The 18,572-nt window shown below is 38.9% G+C and overlaps 1 protein-coding gene across 1 annotated transcript in view; it reads left to right on the forward strand.

Moving 5' to 3' along the window:
• LOC126359133 (MMS19 nucleotide excision repair protein homolog) overlaps nt 1-18,572 on the forward strand; it is a 224,822-nt gene that overhangs the window by 100,614 nt on the left and 105,636 nt on the right. The window contains exon 7 of the mRNA XM_050007606.1: nt 9,728-9,840. Coding sequence (XP_049863563.1) covers nt 9,728-9,840 — 113 coding nt within the window. The remainder of the gene's footprint in view (nt 1-9,727; nt 9,841-18,572) is intronic.

An 18,572-nucleotide genomic window follows, 5' to 3' on the forward strand; every position in this document is an offset into this window, starting at 1 on the left:
AACAGTATAAAATTATTCAGATTTTCGGTTTTTGGTGTTATTCTTGCATGTAATAAGACAAACAGAAGTATCATAATTACTTGCTACACAAAGTAATCCTATACGCTTGCCAGAAAGTGCTAACAAAATCACCAAAATACTTAAAATTTAAAGTAATGAAAATAGTATAATAAAACATGGTGTGCCCTTTCTGGGCGTAAACTGAAATCATACAACTCAAAAAATTACATTAACGCCACCTCTGGGCTTACAGTATAAATGTGGAATAAAGCAGCATTACAATATCGAAAGGTATGAACGCTAGCCAGAGGTGCATAAATGAACAAATACTGTGTCTACCCAATTACCAGACAAGATCTTTTCCCAAATTCGTCACTCAGAAAATACAGGGTCATCTAATATTCACAGATTAAGTTATTTATTCTGAGGTAAACGTATTTATGTTGTTTAATAGAATATGCAAGGGGTTGTCTTACATTTACAGATAAGGCTTTGGTTATTGACATCAGGTACAGATTTAGTTTGAAAAATTCGGAAGGGCATGGATCGGCAAACAATATTTGCACTCATAGAGGATCAAGATTTCCAGATATGCCAAAGTTCTCTATTCAGAACTGATATTACTCGAACATTATTTCGCATTTGCTGAAGCGCAGCACCACCGACGGATTGTAAGGGGAACAGTGATATCAGCTGGACTACAAACTGGATGAGTGCAGGGAAGGGAGTATGAGCAGGTGGCAAATTATGTCATGTTGCCAACCATGGGAAACCATATCAGGTACTTTGGCTTTTTAGGAACAGCTTCCATGTTCAGACTGCAGTTTGCTTGAATGCATTTGTAATCAGAATTGATTGACTTTAAAAATTGGACAGTTATCTTTATTTGCACAGGAGACGGTAAAATTCTAGGTATGGACCAGTGATGTAGCATGCTGTAATGTTGTGAATGGTCACCATGACATATGATGGGAATGAAAGGGGGTGTGTGGTTCTATGCAGCCAGTGAGAGAGCAGCTGGCAGATGATAAATCTGGAAGCAAGAGACATTGTCACACCTTCGTGTCAGCACAGAAGCGAAATCTGATATGAATTCGGATAGAAAGAGATGTGTTACCAGATCCCACACCTTCACAACATATTTGGAAAAAACCAGCCAAATATTTGCAACAACAAAGACATAAACTACTCAGCCGTGTTGTTAGGATGATGATGATTAAAAATAATGATACCAAAGACAACAGGGATAGTAAATGAAAAATGTAGAAAACAATTGTCAAATGAATATAAAAACTTTCTTTCCATTTATTTTATTTATCCTTGTATTATCAAAATGTAGACAATCAATAAATGGCATAAATTTAGAATAGGTGTAGTGTTAATTTTTTAGGTAGACACTTTACACCAGTAAATTGGTTTGTAATTTTGAAGAGTCAGAATATGTTAAAAACAAATTTTTCTCAAGAAGCCCCTTGAAAAAAAAGGGGGTCATCTTATAATCAGAGTTGTCTTATAATCAGGGACATCATATACTCGGGTAAATACAAGAGTAAAATAAAGAAATGAAAATAGTACAATAAAAAATTCTTTGCTTATAAACTAAAAATCATACAGATCGTAAAAACACCTTACCTCAATCTCTGTGCTTACAGTATAAACATGTAGAGTAAAACAGCATTTAACATTGAAACATAGGAAGGTAGCCAGTGGCGCCTTTTTATGAACAAGTTAGTAAAATAAAGGATTGTAACAGAGTTATGGGAAATAACTAACTTATGATACTATTTTATATTTTTATTTGCTTCTAGGTAGATCAAAAAACACTAAGCATGGTTATTGGTTACTTGGCTGATGTTGTGACTTTTTTAGCCTACCGAGGGCGCATGTTTGAAAATAACCACGTCCTTACATTATCCCATTTGTTTGAATGTATTTTATCTCCCATGACTCTGTTACATTCCGTGATTTTACTTATTTGTTCATTCTGTATACATCACTGGATAGCTTCATACCTTTTGACGTTGTATGCTATTTTATTACACTTGTTAATGCTGTAAGTGCAGAGATGACATTAATGTAATTGTACAGTTGTATGATTTTAGTTTATGCCCAAAGAGGGTACACCCTGTTTTATTTTTTCTTTCGCCATTCCTTTAAATTTTAATTACTTTGGTGCATTATTTTAACATTGTACTTTTCGTGTTGTGTGAAAGTGTAAATGGAGCTTCGTCCATTAGTTTGTAACACAAAAATACATGACATACTATCCTGTGCTCAGTGTCGCTGGGCTTTACTTGTGGCTCCACACATGTGATTTGCTTTCCATGGTTTAATCATTACTTGTGGTTTTATTGTTCAGTACATTTAAAAAAATTAAAAATTGTATAGCCTTATTATTATTTAACTATTCACCAGCACCTCGACAAGGACACCACATGGCTCTGACATCACATTTTCTTCCTGTTTAACCATGTAAGCAGTAGCTTCAGTTCATGTTAGACTCCTGTACACTGTACACCAGCAATATTGTTTACTACATGACATTGTACATTAGTCACCTGTTGTTAAATGGTATATAACTGTGTCGTGCTTACGTTTGCACTTATGATACACTGTCAACTACCATTTGTTCCTGATTCTCCTGTTTTGTAATTTTCAGCACTGAAGAACTATGTAATAGTTAAACTCTTGGATCTGCTGTAATAAAATAATGGATTTCACAATTAATTGTTGCTCTTTTCTCCATTATCTATACTCAATGGTCACTGCACAAACGGGAGTGTATGGATTCCAATTTCATTAATGTGTTATAATGTTTGAGAACATAGAATATCAGTGAATTTGTGGCTATTCGTATTAAACATCAGCACAGCATGTTCAGTACACAGTCACCTGTTGCAGGTGTATCCTGTCCTGTCACAGGCAGAGCCATGTATGAAAGCATATCAAAGTAGTCGTATCATATACTAGCTCTGCCATAGCATTTTATGTGGGCATGACCACAAACCAGCTGTCCACCCAAATGAATGGCCACCATCAAACTGTGGCCAAGAGGCAAGTTATCTATCCAGTGGTGATCATGCTGCTGAATAAACATGCTCAATTTCAGTGGCTTCTTCATAAACCATTCCATCTGAATTCCTTAAATGGGAATTGTTATTGCAACACATTGTTCAATCTCGTAATCTTCCTGGTGTCAATCTCAGCTAATCTCTGGGCATGATTTTAACTTCACTCACCCTACACTCAAATCATTCTCTCTGCAGACTGCCTCTGCACCTGTTCTAGCTGCCTCTCCCAATCCAGTACTCAACATAACTGTGCACTATGCTTAATTCCCCCTGGCTGTGGCCAAAACAAGCTCAGTAGTACCAAATTCATATCCTGTGTGCCTGCTGCCTCTCTCACCCAGCAATCTCTCCAGTCCCTTTCTCTTGTGCCCCCCCCCCCCCCCTCCACTCATTACAACCCCTCACCCAATCAAGCTACACTGCCAGCACAATGCAGTCAGTAGGGAAAATGTTGTTGAGCTTGTGTGTATGTGCATTTATGTTTTCTGTAGCTGACATGAAGGATTCGTCCGGAAGCTGGCAACAGTCTGTGTATTGTTTGTGTCTATATCAGTGACTCAGCTTCTCAGCTAGTCAGTGAGTTACCACCTGTATTTCATCGCAGTACCACAGTCTACATAATTGGTCCTGTGTGAATAATATATTAAAATAAAGGAATGAAAATAGTACAATAAAAAATGGTATGTGTTCTTTGGGTATAAACTAAGAACATACAGATCGTACAAACACATTAGCGACTTCTCTACGCTACTGTATAAAGGTGTGGAATAAAACACCATATAACAATGAAAGGTAGGAAGCTAGCCAGCTGCGCATTTTCATGAATAACTAAAAATGTACATTGATACAAGCACACTAGGGAGATGGTTTCATCCAGCACATGGTTTACACATAAAGAGAGTGGGAAAGGCCTTTGTTAGTCATAAGATCTCAAATATAGTTCATATGAAATTGAACATGCAGTGAGGTTTTAAGCAAGTTATACCTTTGAAAGGCAAAAGCGATGTGCTGGAATTAAGCTCGCGATGTGAGGAAACAGTACTGATAGTGGTCCCTACCAAGAGCAATGACAAAAATGATTTTTTAGCAGAAAAAGCTGCACCTTAAGCGCTCGCTTGAAAAATGAAAACAGTGATAAAATATTTACTCTGCTGCAAGTCAATGTTTGTTGTATAATAAATGAATTGTTAGAACTGGAACATGTTTGTAGCATTAAGGATGGAGATGTGATGTGTGTATCAGAAAACTGGCTAACAACATATTCTCAATGATATGTTGTTGCTGATGTAATGTGTAGGAAACACAGAAAAAACTGTCGTGCTGGAGTTTACTTTAAGTGTGTTCTAAAATGTACAAAATTAAACTTTACACAATATTGTTGGAAGTAAATGCTGAGTTTAGATGTGTAAGTCACAGTGAAGGTAGTATAATAATCGTTAGCTTGTGTGTAGGTCCCCAAATGGAGATTCAAATGTAGTTTCGAACAGTTTGAATTAGTGGTTAGAAAACTTTTTACACTTAAAAAGGAGCTTGTTATCTGTGGGTATTTTAATATTGATATGGGGAATTCAAAGCAATGGGAGTCCAGAACATTTGTTAACGTTTTAAGTTCTTAAAACATTTCATGAGCAAGTGTCCCATGCATAATAATATATTTCTAGACAATGTTATTGTTAACTTACACTGAGAGGCATAGGTGACTAGCCTAACCAGTGGAATATTTGCAGATCATTTTCCATTATTTTTAACACTTTGTTTCACACAACCAACTTATTCAAATGAATTTAGTGTGCATGGATAAGAGGTCAGGGAGAGAAGAACAATATGTTATATATTGACAAATTAAAGAACGCAAACTGGGATTATGTATGTGAATGTTAGACAAGAAAAATTTGAGTTGAAAATGATTTTGAAGACATTTTTTAAAACATGTCGGGATTTATGGTTTTCATGTTCCCCATTAATAAAAATTAACATTTCAAATAAGCATAAAAATACAATATTTTTATGTTCTATGTTAATAAAGATTAACTCCTCAAATACACATAAAAATACAAAAATTATCTGGTATACAAAAGAACCTACAGAAATTAGAGAAAACATGATCATACAGTATCGAGTATATGAAAATGAGGGTAATCGAGGGAGTGAATGGTGAGATTTGCATTACAATGATTCCCTTACAAGTAGAAAGTATTACAAAGCTAGGGAAAGTGCTCCAGACAAGTATAATGCACATTGGGAAGTTGTCAGATGAGATAATTCTTCCAGCTACATATGTCAAGCTCAGCATGATCCAGAATTGAATGACTGCTTACTTAGTCACATCAGTCAGAGAACTTGGACACATCTGCAAGAGATTTGCTTGGTCCCTAGTCGTATGCAAGGCCTTCATTTCATTGGGATAAAATCAGACCCGATGATGACCGTAAAACTGTTTCCAAATTATCTAATTCCAAATGTAGTGACAGCTACTACTTGTCTAATTATGTTGTGATTCTTGAGTTTCTCCCGGCATATTTGATAATCAAAATATCCACGGGTATACTGCCGGTCTACAGTGTCCAACAGGCACAATATTTCGGCACTCATACATGTCGTCATCATCAGGTGAACTGACGGACTGAGCTCCTGTGTAGGTGCCGGCACAGCGATCCGTACGCTATGGCTGCTCAGGGGGAACTGGGTTCGGTCGCGGCGGTGGCCGATTTAAATACCCTCCGCCTGCGGTGCGCTCACTCTGCCGTCCGCGGCCCGCGCCACGGTCGCGCAGTGGAACAGCGTCTGAGATTACGTCGGTGTGATGGCTCTGTCCGCCATGGCCGTCACAACTATACGTTTGCTCGATTTACTCTTGATTAATCAATCTGTTCCACCGCCCGATCGTGGCGCATAGCACGGACGGCGGAGTGAGCGCGCCGCAGGCGGAGGGTATTTAAATCGGCCGCCGCCGCGATCGAACCCAGTTCCCCCTGAGCAGCCATAGCGTACGGATCTCTGTGCCGGCATGTTCACAGGAGCTCAGTCCGTCAGATCACCTGATGATGGCGACATGTATGATCGCCGAAATATTGTGCCCGTTGGACACTGTAGACTGGCAGTACAACCGTGGATATTTTGATTATCTAATTATGTTGTTCAACAGACAGTTCACTTGATAAGTAAGCCACTGAGTTTTATTTTTAATAAATGTTTAGAGTATGCAGTGCTCTAGTAGCCCACCTCTGAATTGCTTAAATGTCTTCCTTCAATACGGGCTGATGTGGATCTCAAACACTCGAGCAGTACTCAAGAATAGGTCACACCAGCATCCAATATGCAGTCTCCTTTACAGGTGAACATCTCTTTCCTAAAATTTTCCCAGTAAACCAAAGTCGACCATTCACTTTTCCTACCACACTTATCACATACTAGTTCCACCTCGTATCACTTTGCAACATTGTACCCAGATATTTAAATGACTTGACTGTGTCAAGCAGGACACAAGCAATACTGTTCCCAAACATTACAGGTTTGATCTCCTACTCATCTGCATTAACTTACATTTCTCCACGTCCAGGGCTAGCTGCCATTCATCACACCATCTGGAAATGTTGTCTTAAGTCATCTTGTATCTTCCTACAGTCACTCAACTTCGGCACCTTACCAGGAAACAAACATGGATTTCTGTCCACCCTGTCCATTATAATTCCATGGGGCACTCCTGATGTTACCTTTGCCTCTGATGAACACTCGCCATCGAGGACAACACACTGAATTCTATTATTTAAGAGCCTTCGAGCCACTCACATATCTGTAAACTTATTCCATATGCTCGTACCTTCATTAACAGCCTACAATGGGGCACCGTGTCAAATGCTTTTCGGAAATATAGAAATATGGAATCTGCCTGTTGCCCTTCATTCGCAGTTCTCTGTGTGGGGTAGTGCGCTAAATATTATAGGGTTTCGCCGTCTGTTTACGAGAGCCTGGCCACTATTTTTGTGGTCAGCCAGAAAGCGATTGGAAACATACTGATCATAGTTCCCAGTCTGCAAGTCCACATTCTTGTCCAGTCCACTTAAAGAAATGTTTCTTTTTTTTATTTGTGTAGTGGGATAAGGACTATGATTGTAAATTAAGATTTGAATTTCTAATTGTTACATATATTTAGTGAAGTTTCTCAAGCACAACATGAAGTATTCAACCTCTACGGTAAGTTCCCATCAAATTGTCTTTCGCCATGACTGCTGATTTTCAAAATAAATGCTTGCCACAAAAGTGGAAAATAATTGTCACCAAGTGCTACGCGGATTTGTAAATATCACGGAGGGCACACTAACAGTTACTTTAGAAAAAATCCAAGTGATCCAGGATGGTGTACAATCCTCGGGAGTTCACTATAAATTATTACTGAAGATCAATGCTTTGAATTCGGGCGGACGACTGTTAAATCCCGCGTCTGGCCATCCTGATTTAGGTTTTCCGTGATTTCCCTAAATCGCTCCAGGCAAATGCCGGGACGGTTCCTTTCAAAGGGCACGGCCGACTTCCTTCCTCTTCCTTCCCTAATCTGATGAGATCGATAACCTCGATGTCTGGTCTCCTTCCCCAAAACAACCCAACGCTACCAATTCTTTGAAACAGCTGGTCTCTGACGTCATCTGAGGCAGTGCACACTCCGGCGTTTTGACACAAGCAGATCTTACAGTGGTTGGGTGCTAAGTGAAGCCTAGTCTCACCTCTTAGGCTCGATTTATACAAGTGGCACAGTAGATGGCCAAGGAAACACCTGCTGTCATCTGCCTTATGCACACTGCAGCAGTCTCTAAATGGCTGTTTTCTTGTACACACAATATTTAATAACAAAGTTATGAATTAATTTAGAATCTTCTTAATTTTTGCATGCATGTAGGTAAGTTTGTTGAAATTACAGTAGTAGTTTCAAGTCGCTTGCACAAAAACTTTGCCTTCTAGAATTTTTAGAATGGAACTGAAAGTACATCATTACCTCTGAACTGTAACTTTGAGAGACTTGTATTGGTTATTATTAACATTATGGTCCTAAAACTTGTTACAGCTCTATTATTTGATAGGTTTTTTCGTGTGCTGTAATCAAAATATTCTAGCATTAAAATTAGAGGTACTTAATCTACTACAAATAAGGGCATTTTAGTTCCAATTTTAGTTTTCATTAAATTACTCAAAAACTATTAGAGATAGCTTAATGGGGTTAAATAGTCATTATTTTTACCCTGAACTGAAGCATCATACGAATTTTCACATTTCTAATTCTACCGTGTAGCACCTTCAGTTTTTCTTAAAAATGATGAATTCTGATTACAAATCTTATTATATCATGTTCAGACTTGCACCTGTTAATTTTGGCATACATCTGCACATTATGACCAATTTCTGACTTTCTAGCTTTATTATTTAGCACCACTTTTTTTTTCTTAAAACAGTATATTTAGGAAAACTATTGATCTAGTCATTCTAAGACTTGACATTTAAAACATTATTACATTAAAGTTTATGTTGACAAATTCTGAAAAAGCAGTTTTAACTTTTAATTATATTCTTAATTGTGGTACAATACTACGTGCAGGTGTATTATGGTGACATGGAACTACTACTAGTGAAGTGTTGTAAGTCCCGGCACACTCGCTCGCCCCTCTGTCTCACAAACGGTACAACACTTGTTTCGCCACATCAGTGTATCGTGTGAGAGAAGGGCAATCTGAGTCTCGTATGAGTGATGATTCTTAAAACCGTGTGGATTCCGACATAAGCTTCCCAGTATCAAGAAAGTTTATTATATTCAAACTGAGAATATGTTCAAGGAGGGATATTGGTCTGTAATTTTGTGGGTCTGTTCTTTTACCCTTCTTATTTACTGGAGTCACCTTTGCTTTTTTTTTCAGTCGCTTGAGACTTTGTGCTGGGCGAGAGATTCACAATAAATGCAAGCTAGCTAAGGGGCTTTGTTGTGATATTGCATAATGTGTTCGTCTTATGTTCTATTTTGGTATAGCGGGAACGTCTGCCGATTGCTCTGCATGTATAGACATCCTTTGAGTGAGATAATTGGTGAAATTTTATCAGTTTTTCAGTGGTGTCATTATTAGTTGCAAACTATTTATCTTAAATTCCTCTTGGGTGTTCAGCCAGGTATAGATGTTAATAGTGCATGATTTTTTGGTAATTAGACATAATGCCATCTTCAGCTGAATGCTGGTGACTTATAGGTTGTTCCATTGATGCTTCCCTTTATGTGGATAACCCTCTCTCCCTGACAGTGGTCTCCATGATGGGGAACTGGAAGAAATATGTTATTTGTTGGTCCAGTTCAGCTGTTCCGCCTCACCTTAGTGTGCCAGGTGCAACAACCCAAGCCTTTAGTGACTAAACTTGGCTGAACATCTGAGAAGAATTTAAACTATGTATTCGCTGGAAAACTGTTTGTTTGTTTGTTTGCATTGTATTATTAATTCCCAATGTGATAGTGCTGATTGCAAGTAAACTTACTTCTGCTTGTGCACACATGCAGAAAAAAATGAAGTTAGGCATAATAAAATGATAATGTGTTGATGATGAAATTCAAAGCTTTGTAATCTACACTTGAAATACATTTTGTGCATCAGCTTTTTAAAGTTTTATTTGATATGTTAAATAAGATTCTCTACCATCGCTGAAGGAAGTGGAGATGAATGCATTTTTGCCATCTGTCCAATTGTTGCTGTGTGTCGCCGAAGCATCAGTGCCATCTTGTATTCAGGTTGTTACTGAGGTGAGCACATTTTCTTCAATATTAAATTATACTAAGTGATAAATTGAGCTAAAGTGTAACTAGTATAAAAATTCACAAATCTTCCGCTGAAATGAAAACTTAATGCTTCTTTTCCATTTTTTATACTCTTTTAGAGATTTCCTTCCTTCTCTTCTTATTTACGGTTTCCTCGATTTTCATTGCACAATTTCTCATTCTATCACATGTTGGTGTCTCCCCTTCTCCATTTTATATGAGGGATGTTCAAAAGAAAAGGTACAAAACAACACTGTGGGTATAGTTGAAGTCTTTGTTCAAAAGTAATCACTGGAGACCAGAGCACAGCTGTCACATTTGACCTTCAGTTCATTGTCCATGTTGAAGTGCTTCTCATTAAGAGCTTTTTTAGCAGACCAAATACATGGGAGTCACAGGACGACATGTCAGGGCTGTAGGGCGGATGCTCGAACTGCTTCCACTCGAATGTGGCTCTTACAGTGCGACCACAGAGTCGTGTGGACACACATTATCATAGAGCAGAATCACTCCTCCTGTGAACAGTCCACGCCAGTTGCTGTTAATGGAGCTGCATAGGCTACAGAGTGTCTCACAGAACATGTCACTGTTAATCGTTTTTCAGTGCACGATGAATTCGATGAATGTTGACCTCACACATTGAAAAAACATTGAGCATCATCTTGCCTGCTGAGGGCATAGCTTTGAATCTTTGAGGAGGATTGGTTGTTATAATTTATAGTGCACTGTCATTAAAGTCTGCTATATGTGTGTATGGAAGATTAATTTTAAAATGAGTATTATCACTTATAGTAAAATCTGCTCTTACTTGGAATAGTAGATATATTTCATACAATTTTGTGCTGTGTGCTAATGTATCAAAGATTTTAAATTCCACTGCTGGTCCTTTATGTTCGAGCATATTAGAATTTTCTAATGAGATTATGGTTTGTACTCTGGTGTTGGCATACTAAGACTGACAATGTTACTGTATTTGATGAATGTCACAAATTGGGTCCACTGCAGCAGTAGCAGGAACTGTCTGGTGATATTTTTGACTGTGATAGTAAGTAGAGAAATGTGAGCATATCATGTACGTGTTGTTGCTCTGTCTCATCCTCCTCCTCACTCTCACTCCCCTTCCCCTTCCACTCACATTCCCTTTCCTCTGCCCCTCCTCCACTCCCCCACCCCCTCCTCCACTCCCCCACCCTCAGCTCACACCCACATTCCACACTCTACCCTCCACTCACATTCATCCTCCACCCAAACTCCACCCACACTCTCATCCTGAGCTCCACCATTCTCATTTCATTTTGTCACTATTACTACCATCTGAAAGAAGTTGTGGTTTTTTATGTTTGAGCTTTTCACTTTGGATGTCTTGTGATTAGTAATTAAAGCAATACCACTAACAATAAATAATCAATGAATATATTGAATGAGCAATCCATTGTGTTCTAGTGTGCAGCTTGTCTGTGTAGCGTGAGCTTAGAGAGAAAGAGAGAGAGAGAGAGAGAGAGAGAGAGAGAGAGAGAGAGAGAGAGAATATGCATCCCTTCTGTCAGTTCCCATAACAAGAGTCGTTCTTTAGTGTCGATAACTCAACATGGACACCCTCCACTGTAGTATATGAAACACATTCTTCATTTGTCATTACAAGCACTGAATTTCCCGCAGTAGGTGTAGCAGTGTTATGGCTCTAAAGGAGTGTCACTTCAGGAAAAACTAACGTAAAGTATTATAGTGCTGCAATGAATTTTGAAATGGCAAGTAGTATAGTCTTCGTGTGACATGACAAGAGTAGTATAACTATGCCAATGAGTCTCTAGTGGCCGGAGAACTCTCTCATAGCTATAATGGTGACTGAGGCCTGTTGTTCACAACATTAAGAATTTCTTACAAACATGTCAGGTTGTGTTAATTGCTGTACTGGAACAGTTGTGTCCCCAAATAACAACTCATAGCAATGTGAAAATAATAGCAGAGTACTTCATTTTGATTACCACCACTGAAAACTAAGATTCAGTTTCCCACCATAACTAAGCATCAGTGGAGATGGGTGGCTGGAACACCATTTCCATGAACACTCTGGAATTCAAGTCTCCCTTCTCCACATAGCATCTTCACTCTACATTGTCAGAGGCCTTAGAGATTACATCAGACAGTGATCAAACCCAGTACATCAAGTTGTGTAAGAAACATGGTGTGTTAAAACACTGGTGAACACTTTCTGGCAGAATCAGTTTTAAATGGAGTTTTTTTTAAGTACACTACCGATTTTTCAGAATTGGTAGGTAAGGTTTGATACTTTTTGTGGACAGCAAAATAAAAATGGAGCCATTGGAGGTGAGTCTCTATAATGAAGACAGATATTACCAATAAGTGTTAGCCATTGAAAATTACAGTTTTAACTGGCAGTATGTATATTTTCTGAAGACTCTACAAAGGGTACTAGTAAAGTTTTGTAATACAGCTTTATTTATATAATTTTTTCATGTAATTTCCGCCAAATTGAATACACGTCTCCATCCTCTTAAACGAATCCCTATACCAGTTCTCCCAAGTTTCTGCAGAGAGTAAGGCACATTTGTTGTTGCAAGCCCACAAGAGGTCCTTATAACTTGAAAACTGCACTCTTTTCAACGTCATTTTCACTTGCAGGAACAGTATAAAGTCACAAGGAGCAAGGTCTGAACTGTAAAGAGGTTGCTCAAGAAGTTTTTCTGATAGCTATGGGTGTGTTGTCGTCATCTTCAAAGACCCAAACTTTGTTTTGAGTCTTAGATAGCACATGATAATAGCACAGTAAAGTCTCGTCACCTATCATGATGTTATTCATGTACTGAGATTATCCCTTAGAAAACTTCTTTAACATCTCCCGGCACCAAGTCACACTTTGTGTCATTGGCCTTTCCGTCAGTCCGTGTGACACCCAGAGATGACAAAATTTCTTTACTTACAAATGATCATACAGAGTCGAACAAATTATAGGTGCATTTAGCCCTAGCCTCTGTCTGCTTATAGATCACTCATCTATCTCTGTCTAGCATTTTCCTCACAGCATCGATGTTTTCCTCTGTAACTGATGACTGATTATTGCGACCTACCCATCCTCTCAGCGTCCTGTAGAGTGAAATTTCGTCTTTAGAATTCTCTGTACCACCTGAATATAGTTTTACAATGTGAACATAAGTCACTAAGTGCAAGAGTCATTTCTTGAAAGCACTGGTCCATATTTAACCCATGCGCAAAGTTGTAGTGCAGAACTTCCCGAATCTCACTGCATGACAATGATGCCATAGCAAGCATTTCAAAATAATTCTGCTAGGGAATGATTGTGCCCACAGACTTGGCACAGCGGCTATAATGCAAGTATGAAGTATTCTCAGAACATAGCAACAACCAGCATCCTGCGACTTAATTGTTGCGTCGTATTGCAAAACATTCCTAGTATCCTTAGTATATTTTCTCACTTAGTGATTTGTATCTAAAGACTGCAAAGTTTGTTCTAAATCCTAATACATTAGGATGAAGCTGGTGTTTGTACAGATGTCATTGGTGATCTTGCAGCTCTCGAAGAATGAAGTTATAATGAAATCTACACCTTTTGCTGCTTACAGGTGTTGATAAATATCAACGGGGACAGTTGAAAAATATGTGCCCCAACCGGGACTTAAACCCGGGACCTCCTGCTTACATGGCAGATGCTCTATCCGACTGAGCCACCAAGAACACAGACAATAGTTCAACTGCAGGGACTTATCTCTAGCATGCTCCCTGTGAGGCCCACACTTTCCAACCTTCTGTCCACACACTACATTTTTAGTGCCCCTGCCCACCATACTCATTACTTGCAGCAGTCAATCTACCAATTCCCGTAAGAGTTCGCGCATTTTGAGTACATCCGCACTGAAGACAATCATTGGCCGGTAAGCCTTATCTATATGAAGCTGTTATCTGTATAGATGTCATTGGTGATCTTGCAGCTCTCGAAGAATGAAGGTACAATGAAATCTAGGCCTTTCGCTGCTTACAGGCATAGGTAAATATCAACAGGGACTGTTAAAAAATGTGTGCCCTGTTGCTATTTAGCAACGCTCGTAGGCAGCGAAAGGTCTAGATTTAATTATAACTTCATAATACATTAGTGGCTGGCTGCTTTCCTATGGACTTAATATGTATCTCATGATGGCTTTTTAATTTGATTCTGCCCAGTCTACTCACACTATAAAAAATTCTGTGGTGCTGTCAATTGGCAATTAAATTCAGAGGGAATAAACTTGTTTCTAGTCACTAATACATACATATGTGATAGTGCAAGAAGAGCTTGCAGAACAGAACAAGATTGCCCTTTGGGCTCTCTTCTTTCAGCCCAAAAAAAATTATGGGCAGAGCCAGAATGGACAGGGAATGGACAGGAATGTCATTTCAAGACCCAAGATAGCCTTAGGAGGGTAACCCTAGCTGCCTGGGATAAGTTTTAGGTTGACAATAAATAACTCATTTTTTACAGTGAGATTTCCTCGGAGATGGTCATTGAAGTCCAAGACTTTAGATTAAGATTCTAAATAGTGAATGAACTTAATGCAATGCTCTTTTGAAGGCCAAGAATCTCAATGAAAACTGTAAGACTTTGTTCTGCTGATTTCTACAGATGAAGACAGTTGGTGCAGTAACACAAATTCCCTGAACGATATCCTTCCATCAAATGACCAGCCTCTCAATGAAACTACTGAAATAACCCAACATTATGCTGACACATCTAACATCCAAGTATTAATTGCAACTAACTCATGCTTTCTTCACCTCACCAAATCATCAAGTGCCATTTTTCAGGTCTTTAATCATAGGAATTAAAGGGCACAGGGTACCTTGTATGTTTGCTTCCCTTGTATTTAGCGTCATAATTTAACTGTATCACTCACAAACATAGTTAAAAGCTTCTCTACTATTGTTAGCCATAATGTAATATTGCAATGCAGCTCTCCATGCTACGCTGTCCTGTGCAAGTGTCATCATCTCCCAGTACCTACTGCAACCTACATCCTTCTGAATCTGGTTAGTGTATTCATCTCTTGGTCTCCCTCTGCGATTTTTACCCTCCACGCAGCCCTCCAGTACTAAATTGGTGATCCCTTGATGCCTACCAACCAATCCCTTCTTCTAGTCAAGTTGTGCCACAAATTTCTCTTCTCCCCAGTTCTATTCAATACCTCCTCATTAGTTACGTGATATACTCATCTAATCTTAAGCATTCTGCTGTAGCACCACATTTCGAAAGCTTCTGTTCTTTTCTTGTCCAAATTATTTATTGTCCACGTTTCACTTCCACACATGGCTACACTCCATACAAATACTTTCAGAAACGACTTCCTGACACTTAAATCTATACTCGATGTTAGCAGATTTCTCTTCTTCAGAAACACTTTCCTTGCCATTGCCAGTCTACATTTTATATCCTCTCTACTTCGACCATCATCAGTTATTTTGCTTCCCAAATAGCAAAACTCATTTACTGCTTTAAGGGTCTCAATTCCTAATCAAATTCCCTCAGCATTTAATTCAACTACCTCGTTTTGCTTTTGTTGATGTTCATCTTATATCCTCCTTTCAAGACACTGTCCATTCCGTTCAACTGCTCTTCCAGGTCCTATGCTGTCTCTGACAGAATTACAATGTCATCGGCAAACCTCAAAGTTTTTAGTTCTTCTCCATGGATTTTAATTCCTACTCTGAATTTTTCTTTTGTTTCCATTACTGTTTGCTCAATATACAGATTGAATAACATTGGCGATAGGCTACAACCCTCTCTCACCTCCTTCCCAACCACTGCTTCCCTTTCATGCCCTTGGACTCTTATAATTGCCATCTGGTTTCTATACAAATTGTAAACAGCCTTTTGTTCCCTGTGCTTGACCCATGCCACCCTCAGAATTTGAGTGACAGTATTCCAGTCAACATTGTCAAAAGCTTTCTCTAAGTCTACAAATGCTAGAAATATAGGTTTTCCTTTCCTTAATCTATCTTCTAAGATAAGTCGTAAGGTCAGTATTGCCTCGCGTGTTCCAAACTTTCTACAGAATCCAAACTGATCTTACCCGAGGTCAGCTTCTACCAGTTTTCCATATGTCTGCAAAGAATTCGCATTAGTATTTTGCAGCTGTGACGTATTAAACTGATAGTTCGGTTATTTTCACATTTGGGATTGGCTACTCTCAGGGCCATGTTTCGACTTAGGTCTTACAGCGCTCTGTCAAACTCTTCACGTAGTATCATATCTCCCATTTCATCTTCATCTGCTTCCTCTTACATTTAGATAATATTTTCCTCAAGAACATTGCCCTTGTATAGATGCTCTATATACTCCTTCCACCTTTCTGTTGTCCCTTCTTTGCTTAGAACTGGGTTTCCATCTGAGCTCTTGATATTCATTCAAGTGGTTCGCTTTTCTCCAAAGGTCTCTTTAATTTTCCTGTTGGCAGTATCTATCTTACCCCTCGTGAGATAAGCCTCTACATCCTTACATTTGTTCTCTAGCCATCCTGCTTAGCCATTTTGCACTTCCTGCCAATCTCATTTTTGAGACTTTTGTATTCCTTTTCGCCTGCTTCATTTGCTGCATTTTTATATTTTTTCCATTCAGCAATTAAATTCAATATATTTTCTGTTACCTAAGGATTTCTACTAGCCCTCGTCATTTTACCTACTTGATCCTTAACTGCCTTTGCCATTTCATCCATCAAAAGCTACCCATTCTTCTTCTACTGTATTTCTTTCTCCCATTCCTGTCAGTTGTTCCCTTATATTCTCCCTGAAAGTACCTACAACCTCTGGTTCTGTCAGTTTATCCATGTCCCATCTCGTTAAATTCCCATCTTTTTGCAGTTTTTTCAGTTTTTTCTACAGTTCATAATCAATAGATTGTGATCAGAGTCCACATCTGCCCCTGGAAATGTCTTACAGTTTAAAACCTGGTTCCTAAATCTCTGTCTTGTTGTTGTTGTTGTTGTTGTTGTTGTTGTCTTCAGTCCTGAGACTGGTTTGATGCAGCTCTCCATGCTAATCTATCCTGTGCAAGCTTCTTCATCTCCCAGTACTTACTGCAACATACATTCTTCTGAACCTGCATAGTGTATTCATCTCTTGGTGTCCCTCTACGATTTTTACCCTCCACGCTGCCGTCCAATGCTAAATTTGTGATCCCTTGATGCCTCAGAACGTGTCCTACCAACCGGTCCCTTCTTCTTGTCAAGTTGTGCCACAAACTCCTCTTCTCCCCAATTCTATTCAATACGTCCTCATTAGTTATGTGATCTACCCATCTAATCTTCAGCATTCTTCTGTAGCACCACATTTCAAAAGCTTCTATTCTCTTCTTGTTTATCGTCCATGTTTCACATCCATACATGGCTACACTCCATACAAATACTTTCAGAAACGCCTTCCTGACACTTAAATCTATACTCGATGTTAGCAAATTTCTCTTCTTCAGAAATGCTTTCCTTGCCATTGCCAGTCTACATTTTATATCCTCTCTACTTCGACCATCATCAGTTATTTTGCTTCCCAAATAGCAAAACTCCTTTACTACTTTAAAGTTGCTCATTTCCTAATCTAATTTCCTCAGCATCACCTGACTTAATTTGACTACATTCCATTATCCTCGTTTTGCTTTTGTTGATGTTCATCTTATATCCTCCTTTCAAGACACTGTCCATTCTGTTCAGCTGCTCTTCCAGGTCCTATGCTGTCTCTGACAGAATTACAACGTCATCGGCAAACCTCAAAAGTTTTTATTTCTTCTCCCTGGACCTTAATACCCACCCCGAATTTTTCTTTTGTTTCCTTTACTGCTTGCTGAATACAGAGATTGAATAACATCGAGGACAGGCTACAACCCTGTCTCACTCCCTTCCCAATCGCTGCTTCCCTTTCATGCCCCTCGACTCATATAACTGCCATTTGGTTTCTGTACAAATTGTTAATAGCCTTTCGCTCCCTGTATTTTACCCCTGCCACCTTCAGAATTTGGAAGAGAGTATTCCAGTCAACATTGTCAAAAGCTTTCTCTGTGTCTACAAATGCTAGAAATGTAGGTTTGCCTTTCCTTAATCTATTTTCTAAGATAAGTCGTAGGGGCAGTATTGCCTCACGTGTTCCAACATTTGTGCGGAAACCAAACTGATCTTCCCCGAGGTCGGCTTCTACCAGTGTTTCCATTCGTCTGTAACGAATGTGCGTTAGTATTTTGCAGCTGTGACTTATTAAACTGATAGTTTCTTTGGGATTTGAATTATTATATTCTTCTTGAAGTGTGAGGGTATTTCGCCTGTCTCATACGTCTCTAGCCCTTGGAAATGTCTTACAATTTAAAACCTGGTTCCTAAATCACTGTCTTGTTGTTGTTGTTGTTGTTGTTGTTGTTGTCTTCAGTCCTGAGACTGGTTTAATGCAGCTCTCCATGTTACTCTATCCTGTGCAAGCTTCTTCATCTCCCAGTACTTACTGCAACCTACATCCTTCTGAACCTGCTTAGTGTATTCATCTCTTGGTGTCCCTCTACGATTTTTACCCTCCACGCTGCCGTCCAATGCTAAATTTGTGTTCCCTTGATGCCTCAGAACTTGTCCTGCCAACCGGTCCCTTCTTCTTGTCAAGTTGTGCCACAAACTCCTCTTCTCCCCAATTCTGTTCAATACTTCCTCATTAGTTATGTGATCTACCCATCTAATCTT

This window comes from Schistocerca gregaria, chromosome 1, assembly GCF_023897955.1.
Source record: "Schistocerca gregaria isolate iqSchGreg1 chromosome 1, iqSchGreg1.2, whole genome shotgun sequence".
Taxonomy (NCBI): domain Eukaryota; kingdom Metazoa; phylum Arthropoda; class Insecta; order Orthoptera; family Acrididae; genus Schistocerca; species Schistocerca gregaria.